At 37.9% G+C, this 19,603-nt stretch overlaps 2 protein-coding genes across 2 annotated transcripts; both read right to left on the bottom strand.

Moving 5' to 3' along the window:
* Positions 1–4,060: 4,060 nt before the first annotated feature.
* On the bottom strand, positions 4,061–10,667 carry LOC137398437 (uncharacterized). The gene is made up of 6 exons (XM_068084547.1): positions 10,479–10,667; positions 9,967–10,083; positions 9,062–9,190; positions 8,553–8,610; positions 6,874–7,155; positions 4,061–4,348 (listed from the first exon to the last, which is right to left on the bottom strand). The coding sequence occupies exons 1-6, from the start codon at positions 10,665–10,667 to the stop codon at positions 4,149–4,151; spliced, it is 975 nt and encodes a 324-aa protein (XP_067940648.1). The 3' UTR covers positions 4,061–4,148.
* A 639-nt stretch (positions 10,668–11,306) lies between these two features.
* Positions 11,307–19,603, bottom strand: LOC137398802 (cystatin-1-like). Its single transcript, XM_068084979.1, has 9 exons — positions 19,544–19,603; positions 18,624–18,725; positions 17,447–17,569; positions 16,132–16,218; positions 15,691–15,773; positions 14,338–14,464; positions 13,518–13,601; positions 12,338–12,421; positions 11,307–11,411 (listed from the first exon to the last, which is right to left on the bottom strand). The coding sequence occupies exons 2-9, from the start codon at positions 18,708–18,710 to the stop codon at positions 11,403–11,405; spliced, it is 684 nt and encodes a 227-aa protein (XP_067941080.1). The 5' UTR covers positions 18,711–18,725; positions 19,544–19,603; the 3' UTR covers positions 11,307–11,402.

The raw sequence follows: 19,603 nt of genomic DNA, 5'->3' as shown, positions 1-19,603 counted from the left end.
TTTTGGAATATAATGTCTATATTTAGAGCATTTGATAAATAATTATTATATAATTTATAAGTTTGCAGATTTATAGCATCTTTATGTTTATCTTAACTCGGCTTACAAGGGATCATAACTCCTTTTCTATTGCACATAAATAGCCAGTTTTGACTTAAAAGTTTTAAACTGTAGCAACAATATCAATGAATGCAATGAGCTTTCATGTACCATTGTTAAATATAGTTATAGAAATATGCTTCAAATTTAGAATGAAATAAAAAGTTGAAAGCTCCAACAAATTGCAAATCAGGGTACAGGCTATAATATCATCACAGGTTATCAACTTGGAGAGATATTTTTCGGTTTCCAACATTTATTTAGAAATCTATGACAAGTTGGAAGTAAGTTAGCAAATTGTTTGCATTTAAAAAGGTTAAGATCGCTCTGCCCGAAGGAGAGTGCAAAATATAGGCGACATTTGATTCACCAGTACAAGGGTTCAATTTACCTTCCAAAAGTTCTGACAAGCTATTTTAAAAATACAACGCCAGCTTTTGTTTGAATGCCATCTCTATTTGGCCGCCATTATAGAGGAAGGGTTGAAAATAGAGTTCTATGGCATTCAAATAGAAGTTTTACGGTATATCTTATAACAGTGATTCCCTAGTTGTTTTCATTGTTACGACTGATGAGGTAATCTTCCACCACCTTGTTTTGAATACATACTCAGAATAAACAAAAACAATATGTTATCGGAAGGTCATTTCAAGTTGTGTCTAATGTTTTTGAACGACAGCAACATTTAAATCTTGTCGAAAGGTCGTAGCTACTTATAAATGAATTTCTCAACTCAGATTTGTGTGCGATGACAAATAAATTTTTTTTACCTTCACGATTAATTCTTGCACCAATTTCTTATAGAGAGATGTAAATATTAAACTACATAAATATATAAATATATATATATAAATCTCAAAGTCTGTCATATTGTTTGTCTGGCTATAGCAATTAGTATCTACTATCTAGTAATGGCAAGTCCGTATCGCAAAGGATTTGATCTCGGAACCTCCCGATCACCAGGCGATTACCTAATCAATTAAGCTATGCGAGATGCAATGGATTTGTTACGCAATACGAGTCGTTATTTGGGTTAAAATATGCATAGCACTCTTTATTACGCAACGTCATTAAAGCTTGCACTCATGGCTCTTATTAGTAAGTTTAGCAATACGGATAGTAGCGTACCCAAATTAGCCATTATGCAATGTGCAAGGCTAATAGCAAGTGGTAGGCAACTACACTATCTGCCACTGTTTATAAGCTGGTTTTTAATACCCGTGCAACGCCGGGCATTCAACTAGTATATATATAAACAAAATATGATAATGTATTAATGACAAAAACATATCAATCTATATTAATAGCATTGAAAATTGACAGCATAATATAGTAGTGCTCTGTTACACAACAAATATGAAATAACATATTTGTTATTCGATATGCAATTGACTCTTGCAATGCAATTGACTCTTGCACCTGGAACTATGCAATGCAGTACATGACATACACGTAATACAAGATATGACATCCATAAAATACCATGTTAAAGAATGAATTGTAAAAAATGGCTCTGTACTTCTGGGTGAAACTTCAGCAAGAAATGCTATATCATGAAAACAACTCAGATAAAAGGTACGTTACTACAGGTATGTTATTAGTCAGAACCTTAAAGTAAGTAGTTGTATTTACCGCCGGTGACAAAAAAAGCGAAGAGGAGACAAATAGCAACGCTGTATTTAGAGGATATCCTGTCATAGGCGTCATCATCACGCCTTGACATCAGCCTGAATCCATTACGGAGAGTCTCCGTGAAACCTGACATCTCTCTCCACCTTCTCTCTGCTCTTATGTTTGCTGCTCCTCACGCTTTGGCACAATTTCAGGACTTATTTCTCATTGGCGGATGGTGAAATTTCTCATTGGTTGAAAATTAAACCAGAGATAGGTTTGACTCAAATCAAATCTTGGCGGTTAGCCAAGAAGAGAGCTATGTGGTAGCACAAATGTGCTGGCATGAGGGTTCACTTCAGTGGAAAATTACTGCCTCTGTGACAGGTGAGATATCGCTACCCCGAATACATGCTGATTGATTTTACAAAAAAATGTACAACACAAAGGTTGAAGGTTATGCAACTACTTGGAATGTTTTCATTAGGTTTGAAAGATGAGCATACACAAAGTTGTAGTAGATTTTATTGCAAGGTATCGGCATTTTTCTATGTTTGCGGTCGTTCTTTATTTTTGAAGTGATCTGACTGCCAGGATGTTTCAAGCTTACAATCGACAAAATTTGATTGTCGTTAAAATGCTTCAATCAATCGAAAGTGTGATTATGACGTCTGCAAAGGGACTGACAGTATGGAAACACGTAACACTGCGACTTGAAAGCAATAGCCTATATCAACGATAGCAACTAGTGATGTCATTTCGCACGCATTTTCTGTCGAACGTTTTTACAACAACCAAGTTTCGTCGATTTTAATCTTGAAACATCTTGGCAGTCAGATCACCTCAAACATCAAGAAACAATTGCAAATAATAAAAATTAATGGTAATTCTTGATAAAATGTACTACAATTTGGTTTAGGTTCATGTTTTCAACCGTTGCAACCGTTATTACCGTTACAACGTAGTAAATTGTAGTGAATTTGTTACCGTCATAACTGAGTAGTAGTTGTAGATGTTCTTTACAACTACTACTTTTCATAACAGTGGCAGACAACCAGTAGTGTATTGCAGTGCTTGGCTGGTTTAGTAATTTTTAGCATGCTTTAATGTTACATAGGTTGTGTTTATTGTTGAGTACAAAAACCTTAGCACTCCAATCTTGTCAAGGTCAAATATTACTAGACAAAGATGTACTTCTACTGATGATAATGTACCGTAAAACCTTTAATTGAATGCCACCTCTAATTGAACGCCGCCTCCGATTGCTTTCCACTATAAAGGGAGGGGTTGCAAAATAGAACACCATAGAGTTTAACTACAGGTTTTACGGTAGGTTTTAAAAAGCTGTGTAATCTTATCTTAGCAATCTATACAAAGGTCAACAGTACGACTTACAAGCTCATATAGTCTCCTAGCACCTGCAAGTTCCTTCAACTTCTAGATATCAGTGCCATTTGCCACATGACACTCCAAAATCTCTTTTGCACTGAAATAAGTTCTTTTACGGACAACTATAAGATTCGTAATGAAATATTAAGAGGGTTCTACATGAACTCAGAGACTTGACAAGTATAGACAGTTTATAACAGGTTATGAGATATGAGCACACAATGCTGATCTCGAGCTCTCAGTGTTGTTTTAAAACTTGCACCCCCCCCCCCGTCTTCCCTGTCCCCCCCCCCTACTCAAATTGTTGAATGTAAGCTGAAAAGTTTGATAATGTCAACAAACAAGGCAAACCCTCTGATGCTATATCCATTATTACTTGACATGATTTATGTAGAGTAAAAATTCTTTAGAGATTTACTACACTTGATGTCATATTTGATGACACAATTGATGTCTCAAGTCAGAACTGAATTTGGAAAAATATATTTGCGCACACGAAAAACTATAAACAGGGCTGCACTGGAAATCTGGCAGCATGTAAAGCCAGACCTGTGCAGACCTGTCTAAACCTGCCCAGATGTGATACAGACCAATCTTCATTTCTTTCTCTGATTGATTAGTTTTTTTAACCGCTCAAAAAATGCAACTATAAAAAACTCAAACTGCCTAAAATTGCATGAGGTGCCAGCAGTGAGATACTTTTAGGAGTTGTCAAACCCTTTCAGCATTTACCAGTTGTGACATCCATTGCAGGTTGCCTGATGTTTATAGAGGAGTCAATTACAATGGTAGGTGTTCAATAACTTACTTTTAGTTTTGTGAAAGTTGTACTATATAAATTACTGTTGTTATTATTCTTCTTATCATTTATTGTTTTAAAAGAACAATAAAAAATCAATACTACTTGAAAATGCAAATAATTAGGAAAGATAAAGTTTTCTACATGATGATGCTAGCAGACATCTTGTTAGCTTAGACTAAATTAATACCAGTCATTTGAAACAGGAAGTTGAAGATTTTATTAAAACATAAGAATGTTTTCTTTTGACCTATTTAGAGCAAACAACACAGGTAAGTGCCTTATTTTCGTAAGGTGGGCATGGTACACCTCTCGCGCAATGAGGTCTCACAAAGAAGAAGAAACCTGCATTGATATCGGCTTCTTGACCTTTCACATATTCTGGATTTTCATCGACACACTCATACGTAGTCTGGTGCCCATGGACATCTCGTTCTGACATCAGGTAGCCTAAAGTGTAAATTGAATGATGGTTTACATAGGAGTTAAATTACAACTCAGAGGTCATCAGAGATCATTGAAAGTCGTCAGAAATTGTCAGAGGCCCTTTGAGGTTGTCAGAGGCCATAGGAGGTTGTCAGAGGCTGTAGGAAGTCATCAGAGGTCGTATGAGGTTGTCAGAGGCTGTAGGAGGTTGTCAGAAGCCATAGGAAGTTGTCAGAAGCTGTAGTAGATCAGCAGAGGCCGTAGGAGGTTGGCAGAGGCCGTAGGAGGTCAGCAGAGGCCGTATGAGGTCGTCAGAGGCTGTAAGAGGTTGTCAGAAGCCATAGGAAATCGTCAGAAGCTGTAGTAGGTCAGCAGAGGCCGTAGGAGGTTGGCAGAGGCCGTAGGAGGTCAGCAGAGGCCCTAGAAGGTCAGCAGAGGCTGTAGGAGGTTGTCAGAGGCCATAGGAGGTCAGCAGAGGCTGTAGGAGGTCAGCAGAGGTCGTAGGAGGTTGACAGAGGCCATAGGAGGTCGTCAGAGGCTATAGGAGGTTGTCAGAGACCGTAGGAGGTCGTCAGAGGCTGTGGGTGGTCGTCAGAAGACGTCATGGGGTGATTATATTACATGTTATATCTATTGCTGCATCCTGCTGCCATTTCAAACAGCATTTCAGTAACGGAACAGCTCTCATCAGAATGTAAGTTTTCTCTTGTTTTTTTGCAATTTTGTTGTATTTTATTATTGTTCTGATTTGTGGGCGTTTTCTATCATTACAGTATATAATAGTACACTAGCAGTTTCATGAGCCGTGAGCGATCATCATGTGTAATAATTATGTGTACAGTTATTCCTAGAAGTAGCAAGACGGTTGAGTGACACAGTCGGTAGCGTGCCTGGGTAAGAAGCCAAATACCCAGGTTCGATTCCCATGTGGCAAAAGCTTTTAGCCTGACTTTGAAGAAACAAGCAGACGGCATGACTATAGCTGCCTCACATAGCTGATTGATTTTAGCTGCCTCACCATAGCTGCCTCACCATAGCTGCCTGACTTTAGCTGCCTCACATAGCTGCTTGACCAAAGCATACTGACCATAGCTGCCTCACATAGCTGCTTGATTTTAGCTACCTCACCATAGCTGCCTCACCATAGCTGCCTGACCTTAGCTGCTTGACCTAAGCTGCCTGGCCTTAGCTGCCTGATCATAGCTGCCTCACCGTAGCGGCCTGATTTTAGCTGCCTGACTTTAGCTGCCTCACCATAGCTGCCTGATTTTAGCTGCCTGATCATAGCTGCCTCACCATAGCTGCCTGATCATAGCTGCCTCACCATAGCTGCCTGACCTTAGCTGCCTGACCTTAGCTGCTTGACCTTAGCTGCCTGGCCTTAGCTGCCTGATCATAGCTGCCTCACCATAGCTGCCTGACCATAGCTGCCTGACCTTAGCTGCTTGACCTAAGCTGCCTGGCCTTAGCTGCCTGATCATAGCTGCCTCACCATAGCTGCCTGACCATAGCTACCTGACCTTAGCTGCTTGGCTTTAGCTGCCTGGCCTTAGCTGCCTGATCATAGCTGCCTCACCATAGCTGCCTGACCATAGCTGCCTGACCATAGCTGCCTGACCTTAGCTGCTTGACCTTAGCTGCCTGGCCCTAGCTGCCTGATCATAGCTGCCTCACCATAGCTGCCTGACCTTAGCTGCCTGACTTTAACTTCCTGACCTTAGCTGCCTTTCCTTAGCTGCCTGACCTTAGCTACCTGGCTTTGGCTGCCTGACCTTAGCTGCCTGACCATAGCTGCCTAACCTTATCTGCATCGCCATAGCTGCCTGACTTTAGCTGTCTGACCTCAGCTGCCTGACTTTAGCTGCCTGATCTTAGCTGCTTGACCTTAACTCTGATAAGAAATATTAAAGCTCCCTCCTAGAGTTTATCCCTTGACGTTATCTAGTTATTTACTCACCATGTTTGTGTAGCCTTTGCTCTCAGCACTGAATCTTATGTTTAGCTCTAGTTTTATAGATTAGTTATATCTCTCCTCAAGGGTTTCTCACTAAAGTATGTATGTATTTTATTACCTGCTACAGTTTTTTAAATGTTTTTTCTACAGTAAAAGCTGACAGTTTTTATAGCATCAACATACAGGGAAGACACACTAATACTATAACCATTACTTAAAACTGTTAATGTAAAGAAATAATTCTTTAAAGAACTCAGGTAAGAACTGAACCTGTAAAAGTATATTTGTGGACAAACAACCACAAACAGGACTGCACTGGAAATCTGGCGTGTAAAAATGAACCTGTTCAACCTGTCTGGACTTGTTCAGACCTGTTCAGGTCTAAGCAACTACCCGACCTTGAAAAAGCATATCTGTAGACGAGGAACTGCAGTTTTATTTGCATACATAAAATGCATAACTGGCAGCCCTGACAACCAAATTTGTTTAGAACTTTGAATGTTTCTAAAATATATTGTGTCCAAGTTCATCTAGACTTAGTTTCCTAAACCTTCATGATCTACCCTTCAACTCTGGTTAATCTACAATGACCTACCTTCATACTCCTTGGTCCACCCGTCCAAGCACTCTCTCTTAGCCGGTATCATCATCTGAGCCGGTCTATTGTTGGTGTAACATCTGGCGCAAGGTGCATTCTGGTCTTGTGTTGAACTGGGAAAAATACCAAAGTTATGAGTGTGATATTCGACTCCAGCTATGGTTGAACTGTAGAAAGGATTTGGTCCTGAGTAGAATTTGTTAAACTGAGGCTCTTCCGGCATACACTGGTAGTCTGTCCCTCCTCCGGGCTGGTCCCAAGATGAAACTCCAGCAAAACCTACAAGTAAGTTTCAACGATGAAGTCGTAAAACAATTGCAAATATTTACTATAATACGAGTCATGTCTGTCTGTCTGTCTGTCCAAAGCCACACTAAAAGCGCAAAAAAATGGCCTCCCACAGGAATTACACCCTGATAAACAGCTTCCTAGCCTGGTAAGCATACCACCATTTGACTCTATTTGTTAAAGTCTAAACTCTTTCACTATTGCGCTAAATTCGCTATTCTGACCAAATTAATTTAAACGAATTCTCGAACAATCGACATACCGCTAGCACTTAGGCGATATCTCGAGAATCAATGCAGATATTGTTTTACTGTAGAATGCATCTTATTCAGAACAAAATTCTTTATCAGAAAAGTACAAAATCCTTTAGTGAATTTTTACTCTCGCAAAATCTCTCACGCTTCCTTGGCATTAGACAAATGCAGTGAATTTCTTTTTGCCATGACGATAGCGATCTGATTTTCCCATTTTAAAAAATAAGTAGAAATGGAATCGCTCAGCAAAAAGATCTTTGATTGGTTGCATGTGATTGGAAACAAGGTTCTTCCGTTGGAAAAAAAATTGATTGGTCTAGCTAATGCGCAAGCTTAGTAATGAAAAGAAAAGTGAAACTCTATTAATTAGCCGATTCATCGGTTTACGGTCTGTACTTCTATATTACCACGATGGCCGATATATTGGCTCCCGGTAGTGAAAGTTCTAAAAACAAAACAACAAGCCTACTCAAATATATGCTGAGATGTGCTAGTGCACCTTTGTGTTGTTTAAAGACGTTCTCCCTCAGGTAACAAAGATAAGGAGAATAACTTTGTAAAGCAAATCGTATGCGGCTTGTATGCGGCTTTAACTACTTCAAGCATGTCTGGTAAAGTAGAGAGTGATTCAACAGAGAGGGTGGCTCAGCAACTAGGAACTGAAAGTAATTTAACGTAGAGCAGCAGTTCCCTATTTGTTTTCATCACTGAACCACTTACGACTAATGAGGGCAGTCTTGCACCCCCTCGTTTTAAGTAAATCAACAAAGAAGGCTCAAAACATAATTTTTACATAACATTAAAATTTCTACATAGTATGTCTCAGAACATAGGTTTTTACACTCGTGGTATTTAGAATATAGAGGTTACTGGAAGGTCATTCTAAGAAGAGTCTAACGTTATCACACAGCAACAATATATAAAAACACTTCAGGTTCTTTGACTGGTTGCTATCATCTGATAAAAACACAGTTTCTTTGAGGGAAGTAAAATGATCAGGATTGTTTTCAAGATTGATTGTGTCACGGTGGTTGGTTCTTTGATGTTTAGGAAAGATATGACTTGCATTGACTTGCATACTCTGTCATGTGCAGAAGCTACTGACTCTTGCACCTTGCAAACAACGGCTCGTACCCCTAATCAGAAAGTTCTGAGGTAGAGAGTGACTCGACCTTGACTCAATGTAGGAAGTTTGTCAGTCATGGCTCAAGGTAGAAGGTTTCCAGTGTGAAGGAAGATTGATGTAGTGGATGACATAACGTAGAGCTAGATTGAATAGAGAGGGCGACCAGTGTAAAAAATGACTCAACATAGTGCATTAGTTTCTGGACTGACAGCAACACGAGGTATGACACCTTGGCTAATTTCAGTACTCTTTTTACTAAGAAACGGTTCTTATTACAGTTTAATATTTTGGTAAAATAGTTTTGTAAATTTAAAGCAATACAGTAATTTATTTAATTTGCACATATTTCAGAATTACTTAGTATGTATTTAACAAAATTAGCATGTAAGTCTTCTACTACAGTTGAAACAAATTTTACTTTTACTGAAAGTAATAAGGCTTCGACTGTTTCAAAGCAGTAGTTGTGTTTCAAAGTCAGCCGCTGCCAAAGCAGCAAACTTGTCCAACCTTCATTTACCTGCATAAAGAAGAGTAGACTTTGCGCCACAAGTTGTTCTTCCCCATCTTGTGTACACTGTGCCCCCGGAACTTGAAATTTCTGGTGATGCTGTAGTTCCTGAAGGTGTGACTTGCTTTCCAATCTCACCTGTATTTAGTGCATACTAGTAACTCATTATCTACTATTGGGAGAGTCTGTCATTTTGAACAAGTTTAGTTTAAACTATTTGAGTGATTGAGCAGATGCAAGCTGGTCAACTCCTGTACTGTGGTTTTATTGCAAGTAATTTACACAAAACTAACAGTAGTTTATAAAGTTCAAGGACAACTACCGTCATATCACTCCTGCCTATATGAAGAAAGAGCAGCCCCTAATATTAAGCCTGGTTCCCATATATGCCGAAAGATGGCGGGTGGCAGGATCACAGGGCTATCAGTGGTGAAATGGGAACTGAGTACCGACAGTAGTTGCCGGCCGTAAACGCAAGAGTTTAGCACTATTCAACTTTCACAAGGAGCCACAAGTAAAACCTTCTCAAGATGCACTGTACAGGTGAAGGTCAGCACTTTCAAAATGGCATGGCAAGGAGTCATTTGTGTGCGATCAGCAGCTTTATATGAATATAAGCTTCCGAGTCTAGAGTCGCAAGTTATTTTCTGCATGAGACTTCCACCATAGTCTTGTAGTTAATATGAGAAACACGCTTTAGAATGGTCTTGAAAATCAAGTACAGGTAGAACAGCTACAATTACAGTTGCCTTGACAGAAAACAGATGGTACAGAGAATTTCCATCCCTTCTTTCATTGACTCCTGTTGCTGGAGAGTTAAAAATTGTTCTCACATTTCTTACCACCTTTTCTTGAAGCACCAGCAAGTTTTGACAGGTTACCTGAAACAAAGTCTACAGATGTACAGCTATTACCTTGTGATGAGCTAAGGCTTGGTTGGTACACATACCAAAAGGAAAGTCTGTGGTGTCTCCACCTATGATCTCTCTTTTTCTCACATGGGATTTAGCTTCTGGTTTCTTCTCAAGCCTCTACAAACAATCGATGGCTTACAATTATGTAAGTTCTACTTACCATTGTAGGCTATTATAAACCTGTGCTTGTGAGAAGGTTGTGTGACTACAGGCTAAGATTTTTTAAGTTATCAAGTATCATAATCATTGTTTATAGTGGACAGTACAATTGCAACTTCTATTACAGCTTGCATTTTGATCACATGTGTTTAGAATTCACTACTTTCAGCTCAAGGTATTTCTAGATACTATCTGATGTACAACAAAACTCAACAGATGTCGAAAAATGTAGCATTGTCTTTTGGTAAGTAAAGATAACGCTAGCACTTTTACATGCTGATTAGTGTATAGTACATTTTCTTGCACCACTGAAACAAGCTCAAAACAAAATTCTTTAGGAAGAAAAGTCTTACTTCCTGAACAAGTTCGACGACGACCTCACTCAGAGTCTGAATGTCCTTTTCTATTGTCTTTAACTTAGCACTGAGTTCTTTGACTTGTTCCGCAAGAGAGACATCTGCTGAGTCTGTGAAAATGCTGCCACCACAAATCAAATTCTGGTTACATACCAGTACAGCAACAGCAAACACAAGGTTTTTCATTTCAAACTGCACAGCTTCACTCTATGAAGTATGCAATTAAATGTATCTTGGTTAACACCCGCGTACCAGGGCTTATCAATAGGTCAAGTCCACTGTATTTGCTGTTACTTATCAATACACTAAGTGAGGTCAGACAATATTTGCTGCTCCTTATAGGTAGGTAAGGTCAGCCATGCTTGCTGCACACAAATTATCTGTAGTTATTCAGTGCAGATGATTATGTATACAGTTTAGTTGATAAGTCTATCAATGAACAAAGAGCTGTCTAAAATGCCTCCTATTAGTTGTATATGTTAGGAAGAAGTAAACTGGCTGATATGAACAAGAAGAATGAACAGAAATAAGATGAGGGTACAATTAACTACAAGTGTTTTAGTTTTCTGTAGGTGGGTAAGTGACCCACTCATCGATTGATCTTTGATATTGGTATCTTCCAACAGTATTTTCTCAGATGGTCAGAAGTAGCAAATATTTACACAGCAAGTGATGTTTAAAAAATATCTTTTGCGTCGCCATGCTGTTATCTAAGACTTGTGTTTCATTAACCAAGAAACTCAATAACCAAACTTGTCCCAAAGTCAACAAAAACCTCTTCGATAAAAAATCAAGTTGCAATACAAGATGGAGGACGTAAATAAGGTTGTCAGATATTTATTTGTAAGCAAAATATTAGAGCTTCAACATCAAATGCTTCATATATCTTTGTGGGTGGGCTCCAGCTTCTCTAATCCCATCTTATACTTTCTACAAATGAAATATTAATATGTTAGAATTCAGCATAAAAACAGCAACTGCTAGTAGTTTAGTGGTAAAGTAATTGCAATGATAACATTATATATATATATGATGATGTTATATATTATGATATATATAATGTTATATATAATGATAACATTATATATATGATGATCGTATATATGATGCTATAATTACTCTATGAATCAGATGACAGTCTTTATAGATACCATGTTATATATATGATGTTATAATTACTCTATGAGTCAGATGACAGTCTCTATAGATACCATGTTATATATATGATGTTATAATTACTCTATGAGTCAGATGACAGTCTCTATAGATACCATGTTATATATATGAAGTTATAATTACTCTATGAGTCAGGTGACTGTCTCTATAGATGCCATGTTATATATATGATGTTATAATCACTCTATGAGTCAGGTGATAGTCTCTATAGATACCATGTTATATATATGATGTTACAATTACTCCATGAGTCAGATGACAGTCTCTATAGATACCATGTTATATATATAATGTTATAATTACTCAATGAGTCAGGTGACAGTCTTTATAGATACCACGTTATATATATGATGCTATAATTACTCTATGAGTCAGGTGACAGTTTCTATGGATACCATGTTATATATATATATATATGATGTTATAATTACTCTATGAGTCAGGTGACTGTATCTATAGATACCATGTTATGTATATATGATGGGATAATTACTCTATGAGTCAGGTAACAGTCTCTATAGATACCCAACTACTAATGCCTGTGACTCTGATAATCTTTTACTGGTTTTTAAAGGAGACGGCAAAGGCAAATGACCCTCTTTAGAACCTCATAGAAGGCAGTACAAGAACAGGCCTGCAAGTATATTGAAACTCAACTGCTGAATATTTATAACACTTACTACTGGCTGACAGTCAAACTTCACATTTAGTGGATCTGGGCTCATCCATGGCTGCATCACAAAGTCAACGTCGCACAGCCTTGGCTACAATTTTTATGGGTTTTCATTGGTGAAACATAACTAGGTAAAGATTTTATGGAGTTGTCTACTCATAGCGAGCTGGCATGTATCAGCATCAGACATATACATGGTCTAAACTGTTGGTCTATAATAAATAACAATAACAGTTGTACAATTTGTTTCTAATATTCTCAAATAGAGTTTTCTAAACTCCAGATTCTAAAATCATAGACATTTATCGAAGTCTTAAGTTTCAAGTATTGGCAACTCTGTCTACCTTTGTCGGTAAAGAGGTATTGAAGCAATGTTTAATTCCCTAGACTCATTTGTATTAGCTAGTGTGAACAACCATCTCTATTAAGGTTTACATTGTTGGAGTTACTTTCTCTTGATCTGTTTTGGATTGGCCTCCTGTGTTGCATTTAATTAAAAAGTAAGAAAATCTTAAACTATGTCAGCAAACCAACAAAAAGGTTCTCAGGCAGCACCAGGTTGCAAAAGTGGTACCCCAACTTCTCCTATGCCATCAGCCTTCACCACCACAACGTTACACACACATAGCACAACCTTACTGACAACACGCAAACCAATAACCACTCCGCAACCTCCACTGCTACACCATGGTCTTATCTGCCCAGACCATCCACACGCTGAAAGCTTTTAGTCAGCCAAGGGGCAACAACTCATTAGCTCAGTTTATTCGCTCCACTCTTCTCATTGAGGCTACTTTCCTAAGCACTGATTCACCCCCATTTATATAGCGAGTCCAGCTAACAGTTCCCTAGCCTTCCATGAAAGCGATCTTCTGTATTATAAGCTAATCACAGGAAACCCACACATATTCACATAATATTCCACGTGTAACACATACATGTAGGTATAGAAATGGTGAGATTAGCATTGGCTCTGAATAATTACATTACCTTTCGGAAAATAGGAGAACCGAAATGAAATTGAAATTAAAAATAATCTCCATGGTAATTAACAAAGACAATTGCCTAATATTGCACATTGTGTATACCAGTGGGAAACAAATCCGTAATCTTTCGGACTAAATCGGATACAACCATTTAAACTTATCATAACCAAGAAATTAGAACGTAAGATAAACAGTTCTCACCTCTCCTGCCTCAGTTGTCTGTACTTTCATGATATACCTCATTCCAGCTACCACTTGGGTTTTTACGGAGAGGATTTTCATATTCTGTAACAAATGTACAACAAATCATACAAATCATAGAAGTCTGCAGTAAACATAGAATCCCACAATTGGTAAAGCAGAGTGAGCAACAATGAGACAACATCACTAAAGCTTGCTCTCACGGCTTTTATTAGTAAGTTTAGCAACACGGATACTAGCTTACTTAAATTAGTCAGTAGAAACTACATTATCTGCCACTGTTTATAAGCAGTTTTAATACCCGTGCAACAACGTATCTACAAATCTTAGTGTCTGTGGATGCTCGTCTGTCCAATTAAAGCAAAAAAGCTATTGTAACGACAATAATTTTTGCTGGATTTACAAGTGCCTCTTTTTAGTAATTTTATTCAAATAAATTCAGTAAACCAAGAAACTGCCGAAACAGTAAGTTTAGAAATACAGAAATAAACTTACTAAAATTAGCCAATGGCAACTGCATTACCCGCCACTGCTTATAAGCTGTTTTAACACCCATGCAACTCCGGACATTCTGCTAGTTATCAAATAATACTGGCAGACCAAATTGCAAGATTATAAACTACAGGGAGTATAATTAAGCAGAGACAGTAACACGCAGAGCTCTCAAAACAACAAAGATTTATGTTTCAGATTCTCTCTAGCTGTGCATGTTGCTCTACACGCACATACGCATCAGGCACTCACACAAACATCCAACATTTTTAAACTTCTCTCCGCAGGTGTAACCGAGTTCCTCAACTGGCCATCACTGAATACTCACATCAGCATCGAGGTTAGCGTTGGTTTGAGAAAAGGCACTCTGAAGGAGACTCATGTAGCTGTCTGGGTTTTCAAGGTCATCTGACACACAGCCAGCACACCTGCCACTTCCAATCACGTCTCTTTTGCTACAGTTGCAAAGCAAAGATGCGTGACAAGGCAAGACAAGTGAGTCTGTTAATTTATCCAAAAACATCCTTAAAGCTGGACACAACTTTTGCAAGTCATTACAATGTAGTATTTACTACTAGACAGTGTTTTAATTTAATTAATGAATTTCATTGAACATTTAATACTATGCTGGCTATGGAATAACTTCTAATCAAAGATGAACTTAGACAAAATTTGTGTAGATTTTATCATAAAATAAGGTATTATTTATCATTTGTGATTGTTTGCGATGTTCAAGGTTTGACTGCCAAGAAACTTCAAGAATAAAACAGACCAAACTTGTGTGTGGCTAAATTGATCATATCAAGCAAAATTGCAAATATGACGTAATTAGTGGCAAAGGGACCGACAGAATAGAGTCAAGAAAGGCTGCAACTCAACGAAATAGCCGATATCAACTATAGCAACGAGTGACGCCATGTTCGACGTATTTCTTTTTTGGGCATTTGAGGGTGGGCAAATTTTGTTCACTTTAACCTTGAGACATCCTGGCAGTCAGATCACCTCAACCGTCAAAACTATCGCAAATGAAAGTAAAATATTGATAATTTCTGATGAAATCTATCAAAAACTTGTGTAAGTTCCTCTTTAAACCGTAAAAAGTTGCTGGACTTGTAGTAAAAACAACTGCCCGTTCCTTTCCTCCCTGCTAGGCAGTCAAGCATCAAATAAACACACCGAGTGTTTAGTCACCAAAGAATATATATTTTACCACAAATTTTTACAAATACATGAAATCTAACGTGTGCAACAACTGGCAATCGTGCAGAGAGCCTGCGCTTGCTTTGCTGCAACGATGGCATTTTCCTTTTTTTAAAACAATCGATTTTCGTTAGGCTCCGCCCACTTTTCTAATTATTTATCGCTCGAACTTCTGTTTATTTACTCGGTCTTCCGAGTTTACTCCTCAGCAGCCGAGCCTTCTTCGATGGCAGGAAGGTTTGGTTCGGTGACCACGGTGACCGGGGAGTCGGTCCCTCATGCTCTGGCCCCGGGGCTCTGTCGCAACACTATTCAGTATTCATATAATTGTCTTTACTGATATCCTGATGCTGAGGATTTTTCAATTATTCTGTGTAGACTAACAGGTTATCCACAATTATGCTGAAACTCATTAGACAATAAAATTGTCTGTTATAAAGCTGTACAAGGCCAAGTTTTGGTTAGTACAGCTAAGACTCACCTTACGTCGGAATTGCAGTTGAACTCGGAGAGTTGTCTATCACCGGAGAATGTTTCATAGATTCTGACTGTGCAGGTCTGATCCTACAACAGGAAACAGTAAAACGAGTTGATAAATGAATTGGTTCATACCGTGCCATGCTGTAATCTAATCAATATTAGTGCAGATTTCTACTTCATAGCATGAGATTTTGTGGCCTATACCTGGAGGCCTTCTTGTGGTCTCCCACACAAAAATTTGGGAGGGGGCTCTTTATTATGACTGGTTAGCATCAAAGCAATGTGACATGTAGCATATTATTGTAGGTCACATGATTGCACAGGGCCACATGATTTCACGGGGTCATATGATTGCACAGGGTCACATGATGTATGTAATAAAATTGTAAAACAGACTTATCCAGTAATGGGAGATAGCAGAGTACCATAAAAAGACACTAACCAAGCTTGGGTCGACCTCACAATTCTGCAGTCGCTCTTTGGTAATGCTGTTCTTCATGCATTTTGTGCTTGAGAACACAAACGTTATCTGCAACCATGGCAACAGTATATTTTATGTTTCAACAAACATAAGGGTAAACAGGGAATTACTAATTGACTTGAATGGTTCTGTCAAGCAAACAGAAGAATTGATAGAAATCTCTAATTCTTTTACTAAAATGATGAAAGCTTAATTTCTAAGCCCAACTTGGCTTTAAAAGAATTTATTAAAACCTCATCCTCTTTGGGCTTCCATCAACTTGTTCCATGATTGAGAAAATAATTCCAAATACGCCATTACAAACTGCAACCACCCTTAAGAGTAAAATAATTTTATATTAATAATTTGTGAAAACATCAGGAAGTAATTAAATCTAAATTAAGAATAAATGGGTAATTATATTACCTTCCGATGGGTTTTTTATTAGTAGAAGTGGAGGATGGTATAAAACTTGCCAGCTCACACCACTAGAGAACTTGCTAGTTCATACTGCTAGACAACTCGTCAACTTACACCACTAGATAACTCGCCAACTCACTTTGTATGACAACTCACCAACTCACCTTGCAAGACAACTCGCCAACTCACCTTGTAAGACAACTCACCACAAGTCGGACAACTCGCCAACTTACACTATTAGATAACTCGTCAACTCACCATGTATGATAACTCGCCAACTCACCCAGTAAGACAACTCGCCAATTCACCTAGTTAGACAACTCGCCAACTCACCTAGTTAGACAACTCGCCAACTCACATTGTAAGACAACTCGCCAACTCACCTTGTAAGACAACTCGCCAACTCACCTTGTAAGACAACTCGCCAACTCACCTTGTAAGACAACTCACCAACTCACCTTGTAAAACAATTTGCTGACTCCCACCATGTTGCCAACTTACATTTCCAGCCAACTCGCCAAACTAAACTATTTAACAGGTTGTCAACTCAACAATATTTGATTACAAAAACAGATGACATTTTATTGCGTGAACTTCAAAATATATTTATGTCTGATGAGTCCGTATTTGAAGCTCCTGAATGGTTAAATAACTTATGTGAATGAGTCTATCTTACCCGCAGTTTATTCCCTCACTTTGTGATTTATTTTCTTTCTTACCTTGCAGTTGAATTTAACTGGCCTTGCAGTTTAACTTAACCCATATTTTATTCCTAACTTTGTCCGCAGTTTAATGCTTAATTTGCTTTCTAGTTTATTGTTTAACTTACCCCGTATTTTATTGCTTAACTTACCCCGTATTTTATTGTTTAACTTACCTTGTAGTTAAATCCATTCACCAACTGCCTCTCAACCTTCTTCACTGCCGTTGCTTTACTAGCGTACATGGTGTTGGTCATTGAGTTGAGAGAACTCACAGCAAAATCAACCAAGCCATCAACCTGCATTCAAACAGCATTTGCTGCAATTAGTTACAGCAAAGTACCCGGTGTTCTTTAAAATTAGAGAAAGCAACTCCCAGATATTAGTGCTGTGCATAGGTGTTATCTCCTCATCACATTTACAATTATTAATATACTGCACTGGTTTCTGCCTATCAGGAAAATTACTAGAAAAGATCTAGTTGTTCGATAAAATAAAAATAAAATTTTCTAAAATCGATAAATTTTTGGGCCAATCACGAGTTGTGGCATTAAAATCGGCTGACTTGGTATCCTGAGATGATTCCGTAGTGTTTTACAAGGAAAGAAAATTCCAAATCAAAATGGCTATATCTTATTAAACAATGTGAGACGACTGTGAGAAGGCTTTCTGCCATCTGTAACAAGAGCAGATAATTCTAGCTTTCCACAAATTCACTCACTTTTAACTAGAATGTTAGTAATTGCTCACGTTCAACAGAAGCTCACAGAAGTTATTACCTCTTTTCTCATTAGTCTGCTTGCGGCTAAGTGCTCAACATGGCTGGAATTATCCCCTCCTGGTCGACCAGTCGTGATTTATAACAAACTATTTTTATCAGCGTCAACTCTTATAGACTGTCAGAAAACAACCGCAACACTAAGCATCAGAGATAAAATAAACAGCGTTTATTCTCGAATGATCAAGAGGAAGCAACTCTGAAATATGGAGCACGAATTGAATGTTTTAACTAATAGATGTCAAAATGAAAACGCTTAAAAATGTCAAATTATTTTACTTGGTTTGTGAGTATTGATGGCCAACAAGATCTAACATGCAATTTGTAGAAAGGTTTGGATGATTGTGTATAAAGAAAGACACCAAAAGGCAATGTGATGCGGGAGGGCTCCTGATATATAGCCATGTTGCGTTTTTTCTTATTGCTAAAAGTGCATTTACGCTCAACAATTCTGTGAGGGGTTTTTGTCAGTGCTGAGCTTTCTACAATTTAAAGGGCTCATGTGAACAGTGAATCACCTGTTGTACATGCCTGTGGTTGTCCTTGAATGGGTTCTAATAGCCCCGCTTACTCACCTCTGGATCGTTTGGATCGATTGTTCTATAGCTGCCGACAGCGAGCACAGCCACCAGGCATGTTGCAATAAGAACTATTTTTATCATCTTTCTGTTCTTTTACTACAAACACAGAAAAACTTTTATTATTAAACCTACTAAACAATAACTGATCTACTGAAATGACCTCTAAATGACTTTGCGACTAAACAATAGCAGATCTACTACAAAAACAATTGCTGAGCAAACAAAAAGATCACCTCCGCCTGTGTGGCTATACAATATCATAGGTGGTGAGAAGGTATTCATGGTCTGTAGCTGTACACTACCGTAGATAGTAAATATTAATCATGATTTTAAATTTTAATATACATGTATTATTAATCATAGAGAATAAAAAACAATTTAAAAAGAATCTCATTCATTAGGATTCAAACCTCCGTACTTCAAAGCAGCTAGGGAGTTCGACTTGTTACAATCATAAGTACAAATTTCAAACTTGTCAAAATAGTAGAGACACAATGGTACACACGTAGGCCTCAGATGTGCTGTGGTTGCTCCATGGCTCTGCACTTTTTGTAGATTTGTGCTATTTTTCTTTACTTTGATTCAAAAAGCATTCTTGTAGCCAAAAAAAGAGGAAATACTGTTTAAACAATGTTCGTTAACAATATAACAATTATTAACAGTGTCTGCTAGCGGTATAACAATCAACAATGTCTGTTAACAACATAACACTTATTAACAATGTCTGTTAACAATATAACAATTATTAACGATGTCTGTTAACAATATAACAATTATTAACGATGTCTGTTAACAATATAACAATTATTAACGATGTCTGTTAACAATATAACAATTATTAACAATCTCTGTTAACAATATAACAACTAATAATAATACCAAGCAACAGTTGGCTCTTGAGAGCTGATACTTACCTTACTTACTTGAGCAGAGACGCGTGACAGAGTGTCACTCACTTGTAACAGAGTGTCACC

Source organism: Watersipora subatra, chromosome 6 (genome assembly GCF_963576615.1).
Source record: "Watersipora subatra chromosome 6, tzWatSuba1.1, whole genome shotgun sequence".
NCBI classification, from domain to species: domain Eukaryota; kingdom Metazoa; phylum Bryozoa; class Gymnolaemata; order Cheilostomatida; family Watersiporidae; genus Watersipora; species Watersipora subatra.
The sequence above is the reverse complement of the archived record's forward strand: the minus strand, read 5'-3'. Positions and strand labels throughout refer to the sequence as shown.

Coding starts and splice junctions, on each gene's coding strand:
- LOC137398437 (XM_068084547.1), bottom strand. CDS start 10,667: ATGAAAAACCTTGTGTTTGCTGTTGCTGTACTGGTATGTAACCAGAAT. Junction 10,084..10,478: donor TCGTCGAACTTGTTCAGGAA/GTAAGACTTTTC, acceptor GATTGTTTGTAG/AGGCTTGAGAAGAAACCAGA. Junction 4,349..6,873: donor GTGGACCAAGGAGTATGAAG/GTAGGTCATTGT, acceptor TTTACACTTTAG/GCTACCTGATGTCAGAACGA.
- LOC137398802 (XM_068084979.1), bottom strand. CDS start 18,710: ATGATAAAAATAGTTCTTATTGCAACATGCCTGGTGGCTGTGCTCGCT. Junction 15,774..16,131: donor GTGAGGTCGACCCAAGCTTG/GTTAGTGTCTTT, acceptor TTCCTGTTGTAG/GATCAGACCTGCACAGTCAG. Junction 14,465..15,690: donor AACTGCAATTCCGACGTAAG/GTGAGTCTTAGC, acceptor TTGCAACTGTAG/CAAAAGAGACGTGATTGGAA.